The sequence below is a fragment of the Mastomys coucha genome, unplaced genomic scaffold (assembly GCF_008632895.1).
Source record: "Mastomys coucha isolate ucsf_1 unplaced genomic scaffold, UCSF_Mcou_1 pScaffold20, whole genome shotgun sequence".
Taxonomy (NCBI): Eukaryota; Metazoa; Chordata; class Mammalia; order Rodentia; family Muridae; genus Mastomys; species Mastomys coucha.
In genome coordinates, this window is record NW_022196903.1 from 2,329,323 (window position 1) to 2,346,939 (window position 17,617).

The window sequence follows — 17,617 nt, forward strand, 5'->3', positions numbered from 1 at the left end:
CACACACATATATATATATGTCACAATGAAAATATATGTTGATAAAAACAAAAGATAAATATGTGCTGAATTAATAACAAAAATGCTTTGGTAGATATTTAAAAAGTAAGGCAGACACACTCTGATTCATTTTTTTTTTTATTTTTTAAAAGAGGAAATAAAAACTATCCACTTACACCAAGCTGACTGTCATACTTCACACCCATCTACAGGAAAAGCAGGCATGAGCCTTCATTGGCTCATTCATTCATCACTTCTGTCAATGAATAGTTGAGACTTCATGATCTGTAAGACACTATGCCAGGTCTTCAAGAAACACAAAATTGATTTGTTCTTAGAGAGAGAACCTCCTTCTAGTAGATTTAATGAAGCCATCTAAGGAAATGTTGTTCTAATTTATAGTTCTCAATTATGTGTATTTATAGAGATGAACAGTAATGGCATAAAGCATTATCCAAAAATCACCATTGAGAGATTTGTAATATTATTATTGGGAGAGGTGATTTGAATTCATTTTTACTGTCCCTAGTGATGTATTAGATACTCGGAAAATATCTATTTGTGTATGTGTCAGTAGCATACATAAATCTGGATGAGATTGGTGCAGGATAGATATAGGTTTCAGATGAAGGCTCAACTAAAGGCAAGACATCTGTGGTCCAGAGAGAGACAAGCATTCTGGGAAAATTAATTGAGGGTGGATGCTACTTTGGAAAAAGTTCTGGACATTGTTATAGGGACTAAAGCAAAGGGTGATGATTGTCTTTCAGAAACAAGGCAGGAATCCAGTTTCTGGGCTCAGAGCAAGAGTATTTATTCCTGCTTTAAAAAAAAAACAAAAACAAAAACAAAAACAAAAAAAACCCTGATGGTAACAGGGCCACTCCCAATGTCAACTGAATTGTCTATTTACTAAGAGAATCATTTAGTAAGCAGCCAATTTACCTCTCTAACTCATACCTTATAGAGATACAAATTACTTTGGAATGGTGTTACTATAGATCAATGTATTTTAAGCTGAGCCTTCCAGAATGCACATGTTTTGGAAAGGTTGAGCTTGGAGGGAGGCATTCATATACATAAGATGTAGACTAGAAAGTAAACAGAAGATAAATATCAGACTCTAGGAGATGAGTTTAGATCACTAGTTCCCACTGCCCCTTGTCACTCAAGGCACTTAGTAGCTTGTTACTAACCCAGGGCATGATGGATTTGAGATGAGTCCTGGGATGTGGCATTTTTTATGATGCTTTCAAGATCTGACCACTCATATGGGAAAAGAGAAAAGCTGAAAGTCTAAATTAGGGTTGTGGAGGTAAATAAAGAACAGAAAGACAGATGAGGTACCAATGGGTAGGTCTGTCGACAGATAAAATCAAAGCACATTTGGAAAGGCGGAATTTGGAGTTTGACAGTGATGAAGATGTGAGGTCAGTCAGTGACACCAGCCTAAGGTAAGGCACAGAAGTAAAAAGGGCTGGCGTAACCCTGTCTAGGCAGCAAGGGCCTCGATACAGAATGAGAAGAGGAGAGATTAAAGACGAGAAACTGACATTGAGCATGGGATTTGATGGCACAGAAATTCTCATTGTAATCCCTGCCATCAGCATCTTCTTTTCCTTTCTCCAAGACGGTTTTTATGATCCAGTCTTACTTACAGACTGAGTTTCGTGAAACAAAACCTGTCCACAGGGCAGTTCAGCTACGGCTCTTGGTGTCTATTAGTATATTGCTTTAAAGACTATATTGATTTAAATGTTAACAGCAGAGTGTCAGTGGCTCAGCTATGCTGGGTGTTAGCACCACACATGACAGTTCTTAGCCACTATGTTCCAAATACTTATTGGACATTTTCTTATTAGTCAACACCCAGAAAGAGTATGAGCAGGTACGATTTCTGGGGAGAATGTTTAAGGCTTTCCACAGTGGTGTGTAATAAAGATGGAAAAAGCAGAAATCTTAAAACATGAGACTGATGTCATAGTAGATGTGGTTATTTCCACATGGAAAAAGGTATGATAAGACTTTATTTATTTAACTTACAATTGTAATACTACTTTCATTACCATAAATAAATTCCCTGAAATATTCCAAATCCTCTAGGAAGCCATAGACTGAACTACCATTTTATTTTGAATAGTAAACTAACTTGATAAAGTTACAAAGTAATATTTATGTCAATTGGCTCAATAAAATTATTCCAGGAAGAGGATAAAAAGTCAAAATGACGTCTAATAATATTCTTATACTAAAGGGCTTTTGACCCACGCTTTCTTGTGTTGGATACAAGACCTTGTCTGATGGAGCACAAGCCACACCCAGAGCCCAACCCTCTCACCTTAAGGCCCAGATGCAGCCTCCTTATAAAGCGGCCTCATCCCTTGTAGCTTCTCTGTAGGTTTGCACACAGAAAATTTCATGGTCGTTTAATACAGGCTCTTCAGCCATCCTTGAAAGCAGAAAGCAATATTTGCCTGGTTAGTTAAGGAACTGACTTTGAGTTCATTTTTAATTAAAAAAGAAAGTAGTACACTCTTGGTAACCTGACCACTCTGCAGATCATAATGGGAAATATGAAAAGAGAAAAAAGAAAAGTAGCACACGTGATCATATCCTCAGCTTTGCTCCTCACCCTCCAGGTTTCTGCTCAAAATAACTGGGCTTTCCTTCACTGGCTAGGGTGCTTAATGGAGTGGAACACATTTGTTTGCATAGATCACCTCTGTTGCTCGAGTTAGACATGCAAACGCCAGGGACTTGAGAGGCAGCGAAGCAATTACAAGCACGTGCCACTTGTGTAGAGGACCTGAGTTTGATTCCCAGCACACATGCTGCTCAGCTCACAACTACCTGTAACTTCATCTTCAGAGGATCCAACACCTTCTTCTGGGCTTCAAGGATGTCTGTATTCACACACACACACACACACACACACACACACACACACACACACACACACTCATATAGAACCACAAACACATATAAGCATATTGTTTAAAATATAATAAATATTCTAAAATGCAAACATCAGATTAAATCTTTTTTTTTTTTTTTGGTTTTTCAAGACAGGGTTTCTCTGAGTAGCCCTGGCTGTCCTGGAACTCACTCTGTATACCAGGCTGGCCTTGAACTCAGAAATTCACCTGCCTCTGACTCCCAAGTGCTGGGATTAAAGGTGTGTGCCACCATGCCTAGCTGAATCTTTCTTTCTTAAGTAGATGATTCTGATAGAAATTCACAAGTTAGCAGCCTTTCTAGGAGTCTGACTGGTCCATGTGATCTGTTCAATAGGCAATTGCACAACTAGAGCTCTGACAGCTGCGTTCTTCTCATGCCAAAGGAGTAGAAAATTCCAGGAAAGTTCATCCACCAAGCAAAACTTGAAGGCACGTTGTCTCTAGCCTGTGTCCATTCCTGATGTGGAAATGCTTTTCTGTCAGTAAGAGCCAGAAGCTTCACTTCTGTCTGTAACAGAAACCATGTTAGAACCCTGTAAGCCCTTATGATGGTTTCCATCTCAGGGACTGTTTGAACCAAAGTGAACCTGCATCTAGAACAGGCAGAGCATGTTTGCTTAAGCATGGCACGGTTCCAGAGCAACGGTTCCTGTCTCTGGCCACATGTGAGAAGCATAAAGGGGATTTCAGTAATTTTCATGTCTGGATCTTGCCTCAAACATTCTGGATCTTTAGCCTGGATGTGGCCATGCCAAACTATCCTTCAGCTTCTGGTGGGAGAGCGGAGCAGATGCTGTGCTTCCTATATGCTGACAACTGAAAAGCCTCTGTCTACCCAGTTATTCTCCAAAGACTGTCCCACAGTTAGCCTTGCACTTTCCACTGGGAACTCGCTACTCAGACTCTCCCCTTCCTCCACCCCAGAGCTACTAAAGCAGACTTTCTGAGTTGGAAGTCTGTGTTTTGTATTTCACTAACACCTCAAGGTCAAGACCCTGATAAACAGCATGATCCAGAGAGCAGCAGCATTCAGTTCTCCTGAAACTTGCCCAAAATGTAAAGTTGCAAGCCACTGCAGCTCAGTTAGTCAGGAATTGGCATGTTAACAAAAATTTCAGGCATCTGCATTAACCTTGGCTCTTTAGAATTGCTGGTCTAAGAAACAGTGGTCAGTTTGTCCTACCACTGGACTTCAGTGTTCGTCTTTTTTGGAACATTCAGGTAAGAAGTTAAAAGACAAGTAGGAAATCTCTGCAAGTTCATCCTTCTGTCTTTGCAGATGGAGCTGACAGAACTCTCAGAGACAAGTATGGCAGGAACTCCAAACATACTTACTGGTAGCAATAAGCATAGTTACTGATGACCAAGTGTTGTTCAAGTTTCTAAGTGCATCGAATCCATGCAGACAATGGGAGAAAGACTCACTCACTCACCCACTCAACAAATATTCCACTAGGTTAGCACCTGTGACAGGCACAGTTCTAGGGGCACTCCTATAATCTGCCATGCTGAGTCTTGGGTCCAGAATCAAACAATATCAGCAATGAAGGGATATAGAATGAAATCCCAGGAAAGTATGGATATTATGAAGAAGGGACTGCAGGAAAAAGAAGTCCCACTTAAGATCAGGTAGAGAAGTAGACAAAGGAACATAGGAGCCAAAGTTTGAAAGAAGAGAGTATACAAGCCATGTAGAAATGGACACAGTTCATCTTAAAGTAGGAGAGGAAAAGGGGGGTTCTAAAATAAGTAGTTCAGAAGATACCACAAGCACAACATGCATTACCTCATAAGCCATGGTAAGTCTTTAAAACAAGGAAAGCAAGCAGGGATCCTCAAACAGTGACCTGGGAACCTTGTAAAGCTGCAATATGGAGCCAGTGGGTGAGAACAGAGTGCCTGTGTTTTCAATGATGTCTTAAGAGATGCCAAATGGGGCTGGTGAGATGGCTCAGTGGGGAAGAGCACTGACTGTTCTTCGGAAGGTCATGAGTTCAAATCCCAGCAACCACATGGTGGCTCACAACCACCCATAATGAGATCTGACGCCCTCTTCTGGTGCGTCTGAAGACAGCTACAGTGTACTTACATATAATAAATAAATAAATCTTTAAAAAAATATATAAAAAAAAAAGAGATGCCAAAGGCGTTGTTTTATCGTCTATATTTCTAGTGAGCAAAGGGGTACAGTGGCTGAGAGTTTAAACAGCATTCCCAAAGTCACCCAGTTGGTAAGTCAGGCTAGATTTGAAGCACACATACCCAACAGAGAGACAAAATGTCCATCAGTTGTCTCTCAGGAGATCTCATGCCTGCTTCCCTGGGACAGATTCTTTGTTGAAAACCATAAAGAGCCTACCTGAAGAAGGTCTCTGTTTAAAAAAGAATAGTTATCCCATCTTATTAATAGAAAAAGAAAGTAGACGCCATTACTGACATTCTGTGCTATGTATTATGAAACATATAGGAAATGTAAGATGTAATTAATCTCTGGCAACTCAGAGACAAATGTTAACACTGGGGACCATTTTCCTACAATCTGTATGGATAAAATAACTCATTGGTTTCAAACGCAATGGTGCGATATTTGTAGTAACTGACCTTTGGAAGCCAACTGTTTCCCCAGACCCTGCAGTCATGCTCCATTAAGTCTGACTTCGCCAGATGCTACTGTTCTCATCCATCTGTATTTAATTCTCTTTGCTCCATGGAAGAGCTTAGAACTCCAACATGTGTTTGGGCTCTGAGGTGTCAGGGGAGAAATGTGCATCAGCCCATATATTCAAGTCAATGAGTCTGTAGAGTGTATGTGTGTGTGTACACATCTGTCCAAGTGAGTGTGTGTGTGTGTGTGCATGCATGCGTGGATGCGTGTGTGGTGCTGGAATAATTGGCTGTAGGCTTCCTTCCATGGAAACAGCCATAGCTTTTGATGTTAAGCAGCTATTCCTAACTGTCTTTGTCCTAATCCCTGGGGGTGGAGAGGATGTCCTGTGTGTGTACCGTATATATACGACATTGCCTTGAAGAATGACACGGTTCGGTTTGTTCTGTTGCCCTCCCTCTTTGTTAATTCTCTGTGTTCTTTTTCCTTTGTGCTGCACGATTAGGACCCTGCAGTGGGACACAGACCCCTCAGTGCTCCAGCTGCAGTCAGACTCAGAACTTGGGTATACGTCTGCTCTTTTGTTCCTCCTCCTATGATTTCTTTGCTATGGTTCTGTTAAAATGCTAGAGCTCTTATTGCTCTTGCTTTCTTCCTTTTGTTGAGACTTCCAGTTTGATAAGTTTCTTTTCTTCTGTTAGTTCTCCTTCTACAGCTTGGGCTAAAGTCTCTCTTTGTGGACAACACCACAAAAAGATGACTTTTGCCCAACCCCTTGGTAACTCCTATCAGTGCAAAGTGACACTGATCCAAAAGAAAATTACAAACCAAAGTCCTTACCTTCACTTAGAAGTGTGCCACATGAAGTCTGGAATTGGGGACACATGTGGCTTTATCCTAACCATGTTCCCCTCTTACTAACAACTAATCATGTCTGGGATCAGTATTAAAATGTTGTGTCCTGTTTGTGATCATCCTTTTTCATTTGTTAAGAGAATTCACAATAAACTCTTAATGGCAGTAAAATTACGAACAACTATAATTCTGTGAAAGAATAAGTCAGTTTGACCACTAATTCAATTATTTGGTGTGAGGTAATGTCTCATAAAGTAAATGTGTTCAGATGATGTCTTTCAGAGGTTGAAAGGTAGCTTCAGAGTTGAAAAGTCACACCCATCAGGAATGAAATACCAGGGCTTTAGTTTTGTTTTCATTTTCCCTTAGAAGATTGGAGTTAGCTATGGTCACACACGAGATGTTTTCCATGGGATGCTTTCATAGCTCACTCTCAAGCTCAGAAGACCTGACTGTATACTTTTTCAGCTTCAAGTACAGTTAAAAGAACATGAGATAGATCAGCCATAGCAGGAGTATCTACACAGAAACTGAGAAAGACTGTCATAGAGGACATGGCTTCCCCTCCCTTCAACTTGACATGACAGCATTGACCAACATAAGACTGGATACTTCCAAAATAGAAACCTCAACATTTTATAATAGCACTTTAAAAAAAAAAACAAAAAAAACAAAAATAAATCAATGTATCTCCATATGGGCGTTTGCTTATTTATTTATTTATTATTTATCCTGAATTCTTCAGCTCGCTGAGCCTGTGTCTCTGGGTTTCCATCCATTTCAGCACCTACTCTGCAGTTCAGGTTAAATGGCATGTGTGTGTATGTGTGGACCTTTGTGCATGCAGGAGTTTGTAACTGACTCACAGTGATACAGAACCAAGAACTAATGAGCACACTGGTTATAAATAAGTTCAGAAGACAGCTGTGAATTTCTTTTGAAAAAAAAATTAATTACTAATTTGGGGGCTATTTTTTTTAATTCAGATTACTACGTTTTGGGATATTTTGTTCCATTATCTGTTTCAAATTATATATATACATTTTAAAATAATCAAAAAATGTGATTATGTGAAGTAGAGAAATAGTCAGTATATAGTAAGCTACAGTTTTCACTGTTTCGGGCAGGCATCGTGATTTTAAAGATAAATAAACAAGCAGGGGAGAGCTGGCAAAGACTGTACTGCACACCTTCAAGCTGATACACTGTAGATGTGTTGCAGGATTGCTAAGCTGTATGTGCTGATGCGGAGTAGTTAGGGAGGAGGAGTAGTAGTGGTTACCTTGGTCTGCTTTCCAGGTTGAAATTGAGCATGCTAATTAAAACATCCTGGGGAGAGGGCATCCCTGGTGCTCTCTTCTCATATGCTCCATCGCACCTGGAGTGGTGAGTGAGTCAGAGAGAGGTAAAGAGATGTGAGGTCCTGCACTGAGAGGGGCTGGTTTTAGAAAGTTTGTAAGGAATTATCAGAGAATATTGGAGAAAGATTATTACGATTTCAAATAGTGCCTCATGACAGTTTCCCTTTTTAGCAGGTCTGATATTCAGGGTACCTACCAAAGTTTATGAAATGCTCCACAGGCAAGAAGATTTTTCTTGAGACAGTTTTATTTCCTTATCTTAAAGTCTGTAATTTTCTCTGTGTCTTCACTTAAGAGCTGTACTGAAATATAACTGACAGAAAATACTATACATGAGCTATTGAAATTGATGTTTGGCATGCTTACATGCTTATCAAACTGTCACTGCCATCAGGAAAGCAAACAGTTGTCACCCTCCAAAAGTGTCTTCTACGTCTGCTTCGATTTGATCATTTTGTTTCTTCTACTTATTTTGTATCTAATTTGCATGTGTTTGGGCTGATTTCTTAAAGTGGAAACAGAGGCTACTTCCATGCCTGTCTCTCTCCTCTTGACCTTTGTGCTATTGTTACTAAACGTTTCACTTTTGAGGGTGTTATAAGTAGAAAATCCATTTGGTCTTTTATTCAGCTGATGTTCTTGAAAAGAAACTTCAGGGACAAAAGTAGTGCTCATCCATATAGGTCAGCTTTCTACTGTTCTTCATTCCCTTGTATAGACCTGCATTTCTACCTATGTAATTCTCCTCCTCCTCCTCCTCCTCCTCCTCCTCCTCCTCTTCCTTTTCCCCCTCTTTGGGCATTTTTTTTTCAGTAAACAGTCTTCAAATTCCCTAACAATTTCTTCTTGATCAGGTCAACTGTTTTCTAGTTCAGAATGTGTCATTCAGTTCTATGGTATATATTGTTGATCCCTTTTAAAAATTTCTATCTCTCCATTGAACTTCCTACCATATACAATTTGTACTACTTACCTTGAAAGCACTGGACTCCCAGCCTTATTATTATTGTCTCCATGACTGACATTTTGAATCCTCCACTGGGTAAGACATATGTCTCCATTGTCAGTGGTGCTGCTTCTGCAGGTTCAGGTTGTTCTTTTGTGGAAAACGTACTTCCTTATCTCTCCATTTCCCTTAGCTCGATGGCTTCAGCACATTAGGCAAAGTATCACTTCTCAAGATCACCTCAGATGTGCCCTGAGAGGAGATGTTTTCTCCTCACCTCATCTAGGGATGCTGAGTATTCCTAAACCTCTGTAATTATACAAGCTGACAGCTATTTTCCTTTGTGGGTCCCTGGAGGCTAGAAAACACTAAGTCCCATGTGCACCTTGACACAAGAAAGGTAGGAACAAGTCCCTCCCAGGGAAGCTGGAAAAGTTGGGTTGCTTGACGTGTGGTGTGATCCCTTCTGTCTGTAGGATAAATCTGGGCTCTGCTATCTATTGCCCACTAGCTCTACTAGAAGCTAAGAAAGGACTCTGTGGTTAATTCCTTTATGCTTGTTTAAATGGCATTCACTTTTAAATACTTTAGTTATCCTTTACAATCTGCAGGAGTTGAGCAAATATCAGTCCCCAACAGCCTTCAGATATAGGCAAGCCAGAGGCCAGTCTCTGTGATAGCAAACAGACTGGAGGTGGTAAATTGGGATCTGATTCTTCTAGAATGATCCTAGAGAATAGACTTTATTGCTGACTTCAGCTGTGGAGTTGATCCACACAGGAAATATCCACACATTCATTCCATTCCAGGGTCTAGGATTTCTTATCTATCAGACCCAAGAGACCAGTGAACCCTTCAACAGCAGCTGGAAAAGACATGAAAGGAAATGTGCAGTATGTCTCTTTCTATGAAAGAACTAGACTTTACTTCTAAAGCAAGAAGTCTAGAGTCAGTGTAAGGCCCCCAGAGATGCTCAGGATCCCTGTTTTGTTCTCTGTAGACCTCAGTACTAGTAAATGAATATCCAGCCCTCCACTGCCCAGAATAGACAAGTTAGAGTTAGACTTCCAAACAGCTGGAAAAGCAATGCTTATTGCACAGTCCATTCACTTCCAGCTAGAAGACAGAGTCTTGTTTTTATCATTAGATGAAAGTTTGTGGTGGAGAGCCTGGAGTGGGTCCATACTTCCAGAGGGCAAGTGCTGGCTTGTCTTTCTTGTTAGCCTTTGGATTCAAGCAAATTAAAAGCCAGACTCTTGGGCAGCAGCTAAAACGGTCAGATGTTTGAAATCCAATTTTCTCCTTCCCAGGTACAAGTAGGAATTAATCTTTACAGCCTATTGCTCTGTGCTGAGCCATGACAAAGATAGAGGAAGAGATCTGAGTGCTTGTTTTAAAGCTGCTTCTCCTCCCTCTGTGGACACAGGTGGCCGTGCATGTTGGACCAACTGGATTTGCACCTGAGACAGGTCATTTGGTAGCAGCCTTGCAAGTGTGGCCCAACCCTTTAGTCCTCGGGGAGACCTGGAGATGAGGTTTGCTTTCTGACGTCAGGGAAAGGCTTATGGGGAGACTGTACCTCAGTTTCTCACACACTGATTTTGAAGTGGGCTTATTTTCAGTTCTCTAGTGTATAGACTGTCACTGATTTCTGTATTTTCTCAGAGGGTGTTGGCTAGTATGTTTATCAGATGTCCCTGTAGGGAGAGAGAGGGTCCCGAGCCTCCTGCTTTGTCTTTGTCTATGGGTTTCTCTCAGGTCAGATATGTCTTTGGTTTTAGGGGTTTTTTTTTGTTTGCTTCCTTTTGTTTTATTGCTATCAGAAACTCTGAGTATTACTTTTGTGAGAATTGATATTTGTATTCCTGAAATCATCGAGATTTAATATAAAAATATGTAGGGGCCTGGAGAGAATACTCAATGGTTAAGGGCACCTACGTTCAGTTTCCAGCACCCACATCGTGGCTCACAACCATTTGTAACTCCAGTTCTATGGGATCCAATGCCCTCTTCTGACTTCTATGAGCTCATGAATATAAATAGTGCAGAGATGTACACTCACACACACATGCGCTCGCACACATACATTCTAACACACACTAAGTTCTTTTTTCATTTAAATAAATTTATTTCTAATAACTTTGCTCTGTTTACATTATGAAATTTTTGTTCAATACATAGTTTTTTACTTTACATAAAAAAAAAACAGCTTTGGTTTTTTTGGCCTTACTTTTGCGTTATTTATTAGGGAGCTTTTTGGATTCAGCATCTTTTCTTCTTCACCCAGTCTCACTTCCCCGTCACGGACTCCATCCATTTCCGCAAAGAGTGAACATCTAGTGACAACTTTGGCCTCAAGTTCTATCCAAAAGACAACATAGAACATAGGTCCTCTAATTTCTCCTTCAAACTCCCCCAATGAACCCCAGTCTCACAGGGTTCACTCCTTGACTCCCTCTGTGTGTTTGTTGACCTACATCTTCTAATCCTTCCACTTTACTCTTGGCTTTGCTGGATTATAGCATGGGTCAGTGTGCTTAGATGTTTCTACAAGTCTTTTCAGATGAGCTCTTGTAGCCCTTGGCCATGTAGCTTCTACTAACAAGACAAAATTTGTACGGTGTTCTACATGATTCTCCTTCAGGAATCTGGACTTGTGTGGAGTCTTAGCAGTCTGACAGAAGCAGAGAAGATATTCTTATCCCCAGAGAATGCCCAGAACTGTCACCAATCATCCACGAATCTGATCATTCTTCCGTTGGTCTTGGTAGCATTCTGGTATAGACTGTGGGTGCCTGTGACTTCTAATTGCCTGAATCACCCTGGAGCCTCCCTCTTCTGCCTAGCACATAGTCTGTACACCACCTGGGGTTGCTTCTGTACCACGGCCTGGAAATGCTATGGGGACCACAGACTGGAACTATTGTGGGGCTTACCTGGGTGTTTTACCTGTTTTGTGCATCTCTGTTATTTCTTGTGGTGTTATAAAGTTTTCTTTTATTCAGACAGATGCTGGTTATTATTTCAGCTAGAATGGTATATCTGGTCCTACAACTGCATCTTGGACCAAAGCAAAAATGGTTTGCCCTTGGCCAAAGAGAAAGAGAGAGAGAGAGAGAGAGAGAGAGAGAGAGAGAGGGAGAGGGAGAGGGAGAGGGAGAGGGAGAGGGAGAGGGAGAGGGAGAGGGAGAGAGAGAGAGAGAGAGAGAGAGAGAGAGAGAGAGAGAGAGAGAGAGAGGGGGCAGGCCAATATTTGCTGATGTACTAGAAACACTTTTCTGTTTTAGACTACTACTGTAAGCAAAGTGAAAATGCTGGGAGAAATAAAATGACAAGGCACGGGGAGAAAATAAAGTTCCCTACTGAACACAACAACCATCATACAGACAAGGAAGCACATCAGTGAACTGATGAAGGTGTGGTTGTGATGAAGGTGTGGACAGTTTGGAAAGAGATTACACTGCATGTGTTGCCTTTAGAGAAGAGCCTAAGAGCAAGTGTCCACAGCAGATGTTCAATCTCCAAGGAAACAAACTCCCTTCCTATGGAAATAGAGTGAGTCTGGATAGGGAGGGACAGGTCCTAAATCATAAGCAAATCATTAGCTCTAAATTGTTGAGCTCAGTAACACATCTTGTGTGGCATCAGCCTCCTCTGCAGAACAAACTGTGGACAGGGGTACTCCACTATTTGGAAGAAAAGGCAGCATTGGAGAAAGGGTCTCAGTAAGAATGTGGTCGCCCCTTCTTAAGGAGGAACAAAAACTTCCAGTCTCAGATTTAAAAGAAGAGGAACTTCAGTTTGAACTATTTACCATATATTAGTGACCTTTTCTTCTTTGTTGTGTTTTGTATCAGACTGTCACATATCATGTTGCGTATGTGTTAGGTAAGTGCTCTGCCACAGAGCTAAATCCCCAGTCCTGACAATAGTCTTCTCTGTGTTGCTTAGATCTCCACATTGAAATAAGTTTCGATGTTTCCATATAAGTGTATGTCTTAGGGTTTCTATTGCTGTGGAGAGACACCATGACACAGCAACTTTTATAAAGGTAAACATTCAACTGGGCCTGGCTTACAGTTTCTAAGGCTTAGTCCATTAAAATCATGCTGGGAGCATGGCAGTATGCAGGCAGACATGGTGCTAGAGAAGGAGCTGAAAGTTCTACATCTGGATCAGCAGACAGCAGGACATGAACTGGATTGAGCTTCTGAGATCTCAAAGCCCACCTTCTAGTAACACACTTCCTCCACATTTACATTACAACACAAGTCCACATTTACTCCAATAAGGCAATGCCTCCTAATAGTGCCGCTCCTATGGACAAAATATTCAAACACATGTAGGGGCATTCCTAGTCAAACCATCATACCATACCTGGTATTTTCTTGAGTATCATGTAGATTGAGTTTCCAAGCAAACTGAAAACATCTGTGACTTCAATAACATTTAATTACAATTATACTTTCTACAAAAAAATGAAATACAGAATATCTTAAAACACACATACATACATGCATATCAAAAAAGCCTAGTAAAATGCACTCAATAATATAAATTGTGTATATGAATATTGACTCATTGAAAGGGTTCATAATATGGCTTTAATGGCTTTGATCAAAACTTTATTGCAAGAGAGGGAGGAAGTACATTCTTTGCCTCTTATAATGATCATTATTTGCCCCCCAAACATTTCTCAAGAAGCTCATGTTTGCTGGCCTTTATTTTATGACCCAAGAATCTTCAGCAAGCTATTTTAATTTTTTGATTTCACAGTAACAGCTCATCTTCAAAAAGGCGATGTTCCTATTGCCTTCAGTTTCAGGAAAGTGAAATGCATTTGAGGAAGAAAGTGCACTCTTACTGAGAAATGCAGTGCCTTACTTGGAAGGCTCTAATTACAAAGCTTTATGGTACAGACTGTATGAAACTTACTCAAAGTCATCAAGAAAATAAAAGGTCATTCCTGAAAATACTTTATACCAGAGCTGTAGCCACACTGGAAAGAATGCAACTCTCTATCATTACTCTTCTGCATTTCCCACCTCTCATGCTCGAGAGCAGAGCCTCCACCAGAGTGGCTGCGATGGCTTTAACTCTGTCTAGCTCCGAAGTCTTGCAAAGTTGGCTTGTGTTGCAAAATCTGAAGCAAATCTTTGGGCTACAGCCATTGATTAAGCCAATGTTGACATTTGCTTCTTTTCAGGAAAAATGGGTCAGAAGCCAAACTAATATTTCTGCACAGCTGCAGGCAGATACTGTGGAAATGCAGCAAATACTTCCTAAAATGATTTCTAATGCAAATAGGAAGGATGGAAATTCATTCTTGTATATGATGTGGAAAGGCTAACTCTCATGCCACTTTTCTTTGAGGAGCATGCCCACTACCCTGAGTGCGGATGATCCTTATGTGTGTGGCAAGACAACCACAGAGTCACTTTCTGGATATGGTGCCCTGTCTTCTGTGTTCCTCTCTCACAGAGGAATACCCTATTGCCAGCTCTGAAATCTATACATCAGATATTACAGATTATTACTCACAGTTACCAGAGCACAGTATTTAAGAAGCAAATGAATTATTTGTCATTTGAAAATAATAATTAAATTTTAGAATTACATATAATATATTTGATTGCATTCACCCCCAACTCCTCCCAGATCCATCCAACCTCTCTACCAAATTTGTGTCTTCTTTGATGTTGTTATTTTTTTAGATGACCCATATTTTTGCTCTTTTATGTTATAGATTATGAGTAACAGAAACACAGAAGGAAGCAATTTTAGTAAAAATATATTGATAAAGTTTAAAGTAAACTCTTAAGGCAGAAGCAGCAGACTTATAATGATTGCTGTTGAAACACTGACATCAGTAAGAAGCTAAGGACTTTCTTGAAATAGCTGATGCACTTTCATAATATTAATATAAGACAAAGGTTACTATTGTAGCTAATTTCCACATAGACAAAAATTCTCAATCACATGCCAGTAAATATACATGCTTGTATATGCATACAAATGCAGAAACACACACAACTATAACACATAAGCATATTTATTCTAATGCACAATCACTTTCATCCAAAATTACTCATGCATATGATGCACAGAAAAATGTAAAAACATGTATTCAACCATGGGCTTCACCAACCTTCATAGACATAAGTATAAACATATATTCATAGGTAAACATGAGAGAAACAAACACAGACAAACACACAGATACATATACACATAAAGCACACACATGCAAAGATCCATAAAATCATGCCCATGTATGTTTAAACGTTCATGTACAGACACATGCAGAGTTAATATTTTTAATCTCCTAAGTGCAACTTACAATACTGGAGTAGAGAAGAAATCATGCTCTTACCCTTCTGTGAACCCTGTGAGCTACAAAATTGAGTGCCCTGGCAAGAGATGTCTACCTATGCAAGAGTGATGTGAATATCATGGGAGTAACCAAACACTCCCTGTTTGGACTTAAGGGCCACCTCACAAGATAGAACCCATACCTAACACTACTATCATTTTTATTATTTTAAACCTTTTATGTTCTGTAATCTGTTTTTCTATGGCTGCAGCATCTTCTCAGGTGACCTTGTGTTGATGACTGCCAAGGGCCACATTTTCACCTTTGTCTTCTCTTAGCTCCAGTCTCACACCTAGAAAACTCTTCTTCATCAACTCCTCTGTGTCTTTGCAGTTATACCATTCATTTCTCTCCTTGCAGACCATAAAGCGTTGAGATGTCACTGGCCCACTTCTTCCATTCACCTTCCAGGCAATGTTAGCTAGTAATGTAGCCTCTGTTGGTTTCTAGAGTCCCACTCTCATCCTCTGGACCAAATCTCCAACCTTTACCTTGATGCTCTGTTCAATTTCCTGTTCCATTCTTGAACCTTCCACTTTGCTTGTGGATCTTTTCTTTCCTCCTCTTTCTCCACACTCGACTTCTAAGATGAGGTCGTTCCCTACACCTGACATCTGGCTTCTGATTTTATATTTCTTATATTGCTTATGTTAATATGATTTAAATATTGCTTTACAACTGTGCATTTCTTCATAACTTCCAATAATTGTTCAGTGTCTATGCAAAGTCCAAGTTCTTTAGTCTCCAATAACCTATCCTCAATTTGCTTCTCTAGATTCATCTTAAGGCCGTTGCTCTCCCAATTCAAAACTTATATTCCACACAATTAAACTTTAGATATAAAGTGTAAATTCTGTTCTCGGATCTTTTCATATACAGGATCAGCTACCTAGAATGTGGACCTACTTATGTGAGCTTATCCTTTGGAATCTAAACCAGGTCTTCCATTCTCAATGAAGCTAACCCATTTTTTGAAACATACAGTAATCGGCCCACCATGCAGTCTCCCCCCAGTTAGGTGACTCATGTATGTTAGCATTTACTGTCTGCAGCCTGGAGATTTTTTTTTCCTCTCTGATGCATATGTTCTTTCTCCTCATTCTCTTCATGTTGTTCTGATCTGGCATGGTGCCTTGCTCAAACAGTTTATGGTAGCAATGAATGATGCTGATAAAAGTAGTTCCATACCACTCCTCCAGGATACTACTCCACCCACATAAGATGTTGAACAAGGAAAAAACTGTTATCAACATTACCTTGAGGGTTTATCTATTAAAAAACACTTGAAAAGCTTTTAGGAAGATGAATAGGAAAATTTCTGGCATCATCTTCAAATGTCAGCCTTGGGACTGACACAAATGTGTAACTAAGCAAGAAAAAAAAAAACAAAACAATGAGTTAACAGTTGAGTTTCATGGCCCAATGCAGACATTCTTTTTCATGCTCTGACCTTGGCCTATTTTGATATCTAGCCAAATGGCTTTTTTTCCCTGAGAACATTTGTTCCTGGCTTTATCGCTTTGTCTTTCAGGCTTCTTCTTCCTCCAGAAATGCCCTGTTACTGCAATGACTTCTTTGCTGTTTCCAGGAGAGTGAGTGCCATACATTAACCTCTGACCCCCACTCCCTTCAGACATCTTTCCAGTGAGCAATCTGATTGGTGGACCACCAGTTGTTGAATATTCTGAAACTCATGTTTCACACAATTCTTGAGTGTCTTTGTGATTCACTGTTCATAAAATTTGGAAGTTTCTGAACTCAAGTCTTTAATTCAGACTTTTCAGAACTAATATTTCTGACTCTTTATGTCTGAAGTGAGGAAAAGAACTTATGGGTATCAGGCTGGCTATACACTGTGACTTATCAATATCATATCATATCATATCATATCATATCATATCATATCAATGATGTCTTAGAAGTAATCCAGCTTCTGCTTTTCTGTGCTTCAGGCATCAGTTTTCACACACACACACACACACACACACACACACACACACAAAAGCTGAACCAGGAACACCTTGATATCTACAGCAAAGAATGAATCTGGGCCCCTAACTCACACCATATACAACAAAAGGTAATTTAATTAGATCACATGCCTAGATGTGAGGATTCAGACTTTAAAGTCATGAGAAGACAGGTTTAAATCATCAGAGCCTCAGAATGAGTCATGGCACTTCAGACATTCAACCAAAGAAGAAACAAGAAATTAAAACATACTACACCAATATTTTCACCAATTGAAAACACAGAAGAATAGGGACACTGGTTCAGGAGGGAGTAATTTTCTTCCTGAGATCCAGCTAATGACAGATCAGTACCTGGGCAGATTTTGTCCTGCTGGTGGATAATTGGTTATCTTTTTACTCTGAGGATTACCAAATAACCTTCTTAAGCTTTAAACAGCAACATTCTTCAGCTTCAGCTTCCTTTCAGAAGAAAAAGAAATCCAAGTTGGATATAGTGTTGCTTTGCAGAGCCAGCTTCCTCTGAGAGAAGGATCTTTCAGAAAGGACT

At 40.0% G+C, this 17,617-nt stretch overlaps 1 protein-coding gene across 4 annotated transcripts in view; it reads left to right on the forward strand.

Annotated features, from left to right (window-relative positions):
* Positions 1-17,617, forward strand: part of Dync1i1 (dynein cytoplasmic 1 intermediate chain 1) — a 299,060-nt gene that overhangs the window by 56,148 nt on the left and 225,295 nt on the right. For 2 of the 4 annotated variants that reach the window (XM_031381127.1, XM_031381129.1), the window contains one exon: positions 6,068-6,127. The exons of the other annotated variants lie outside the window; for them this stretch is intronic. In XM_031381127.1, coding sequence (XP_031236987.1) covers positions 6,068-6,127 — 60 coding nt within the window. The remainder of the gene's footprint in view (positions 1-6,067; positions 6,128-17,617) is intronic. 4 annotated transcript variants of the gene reach the window in all.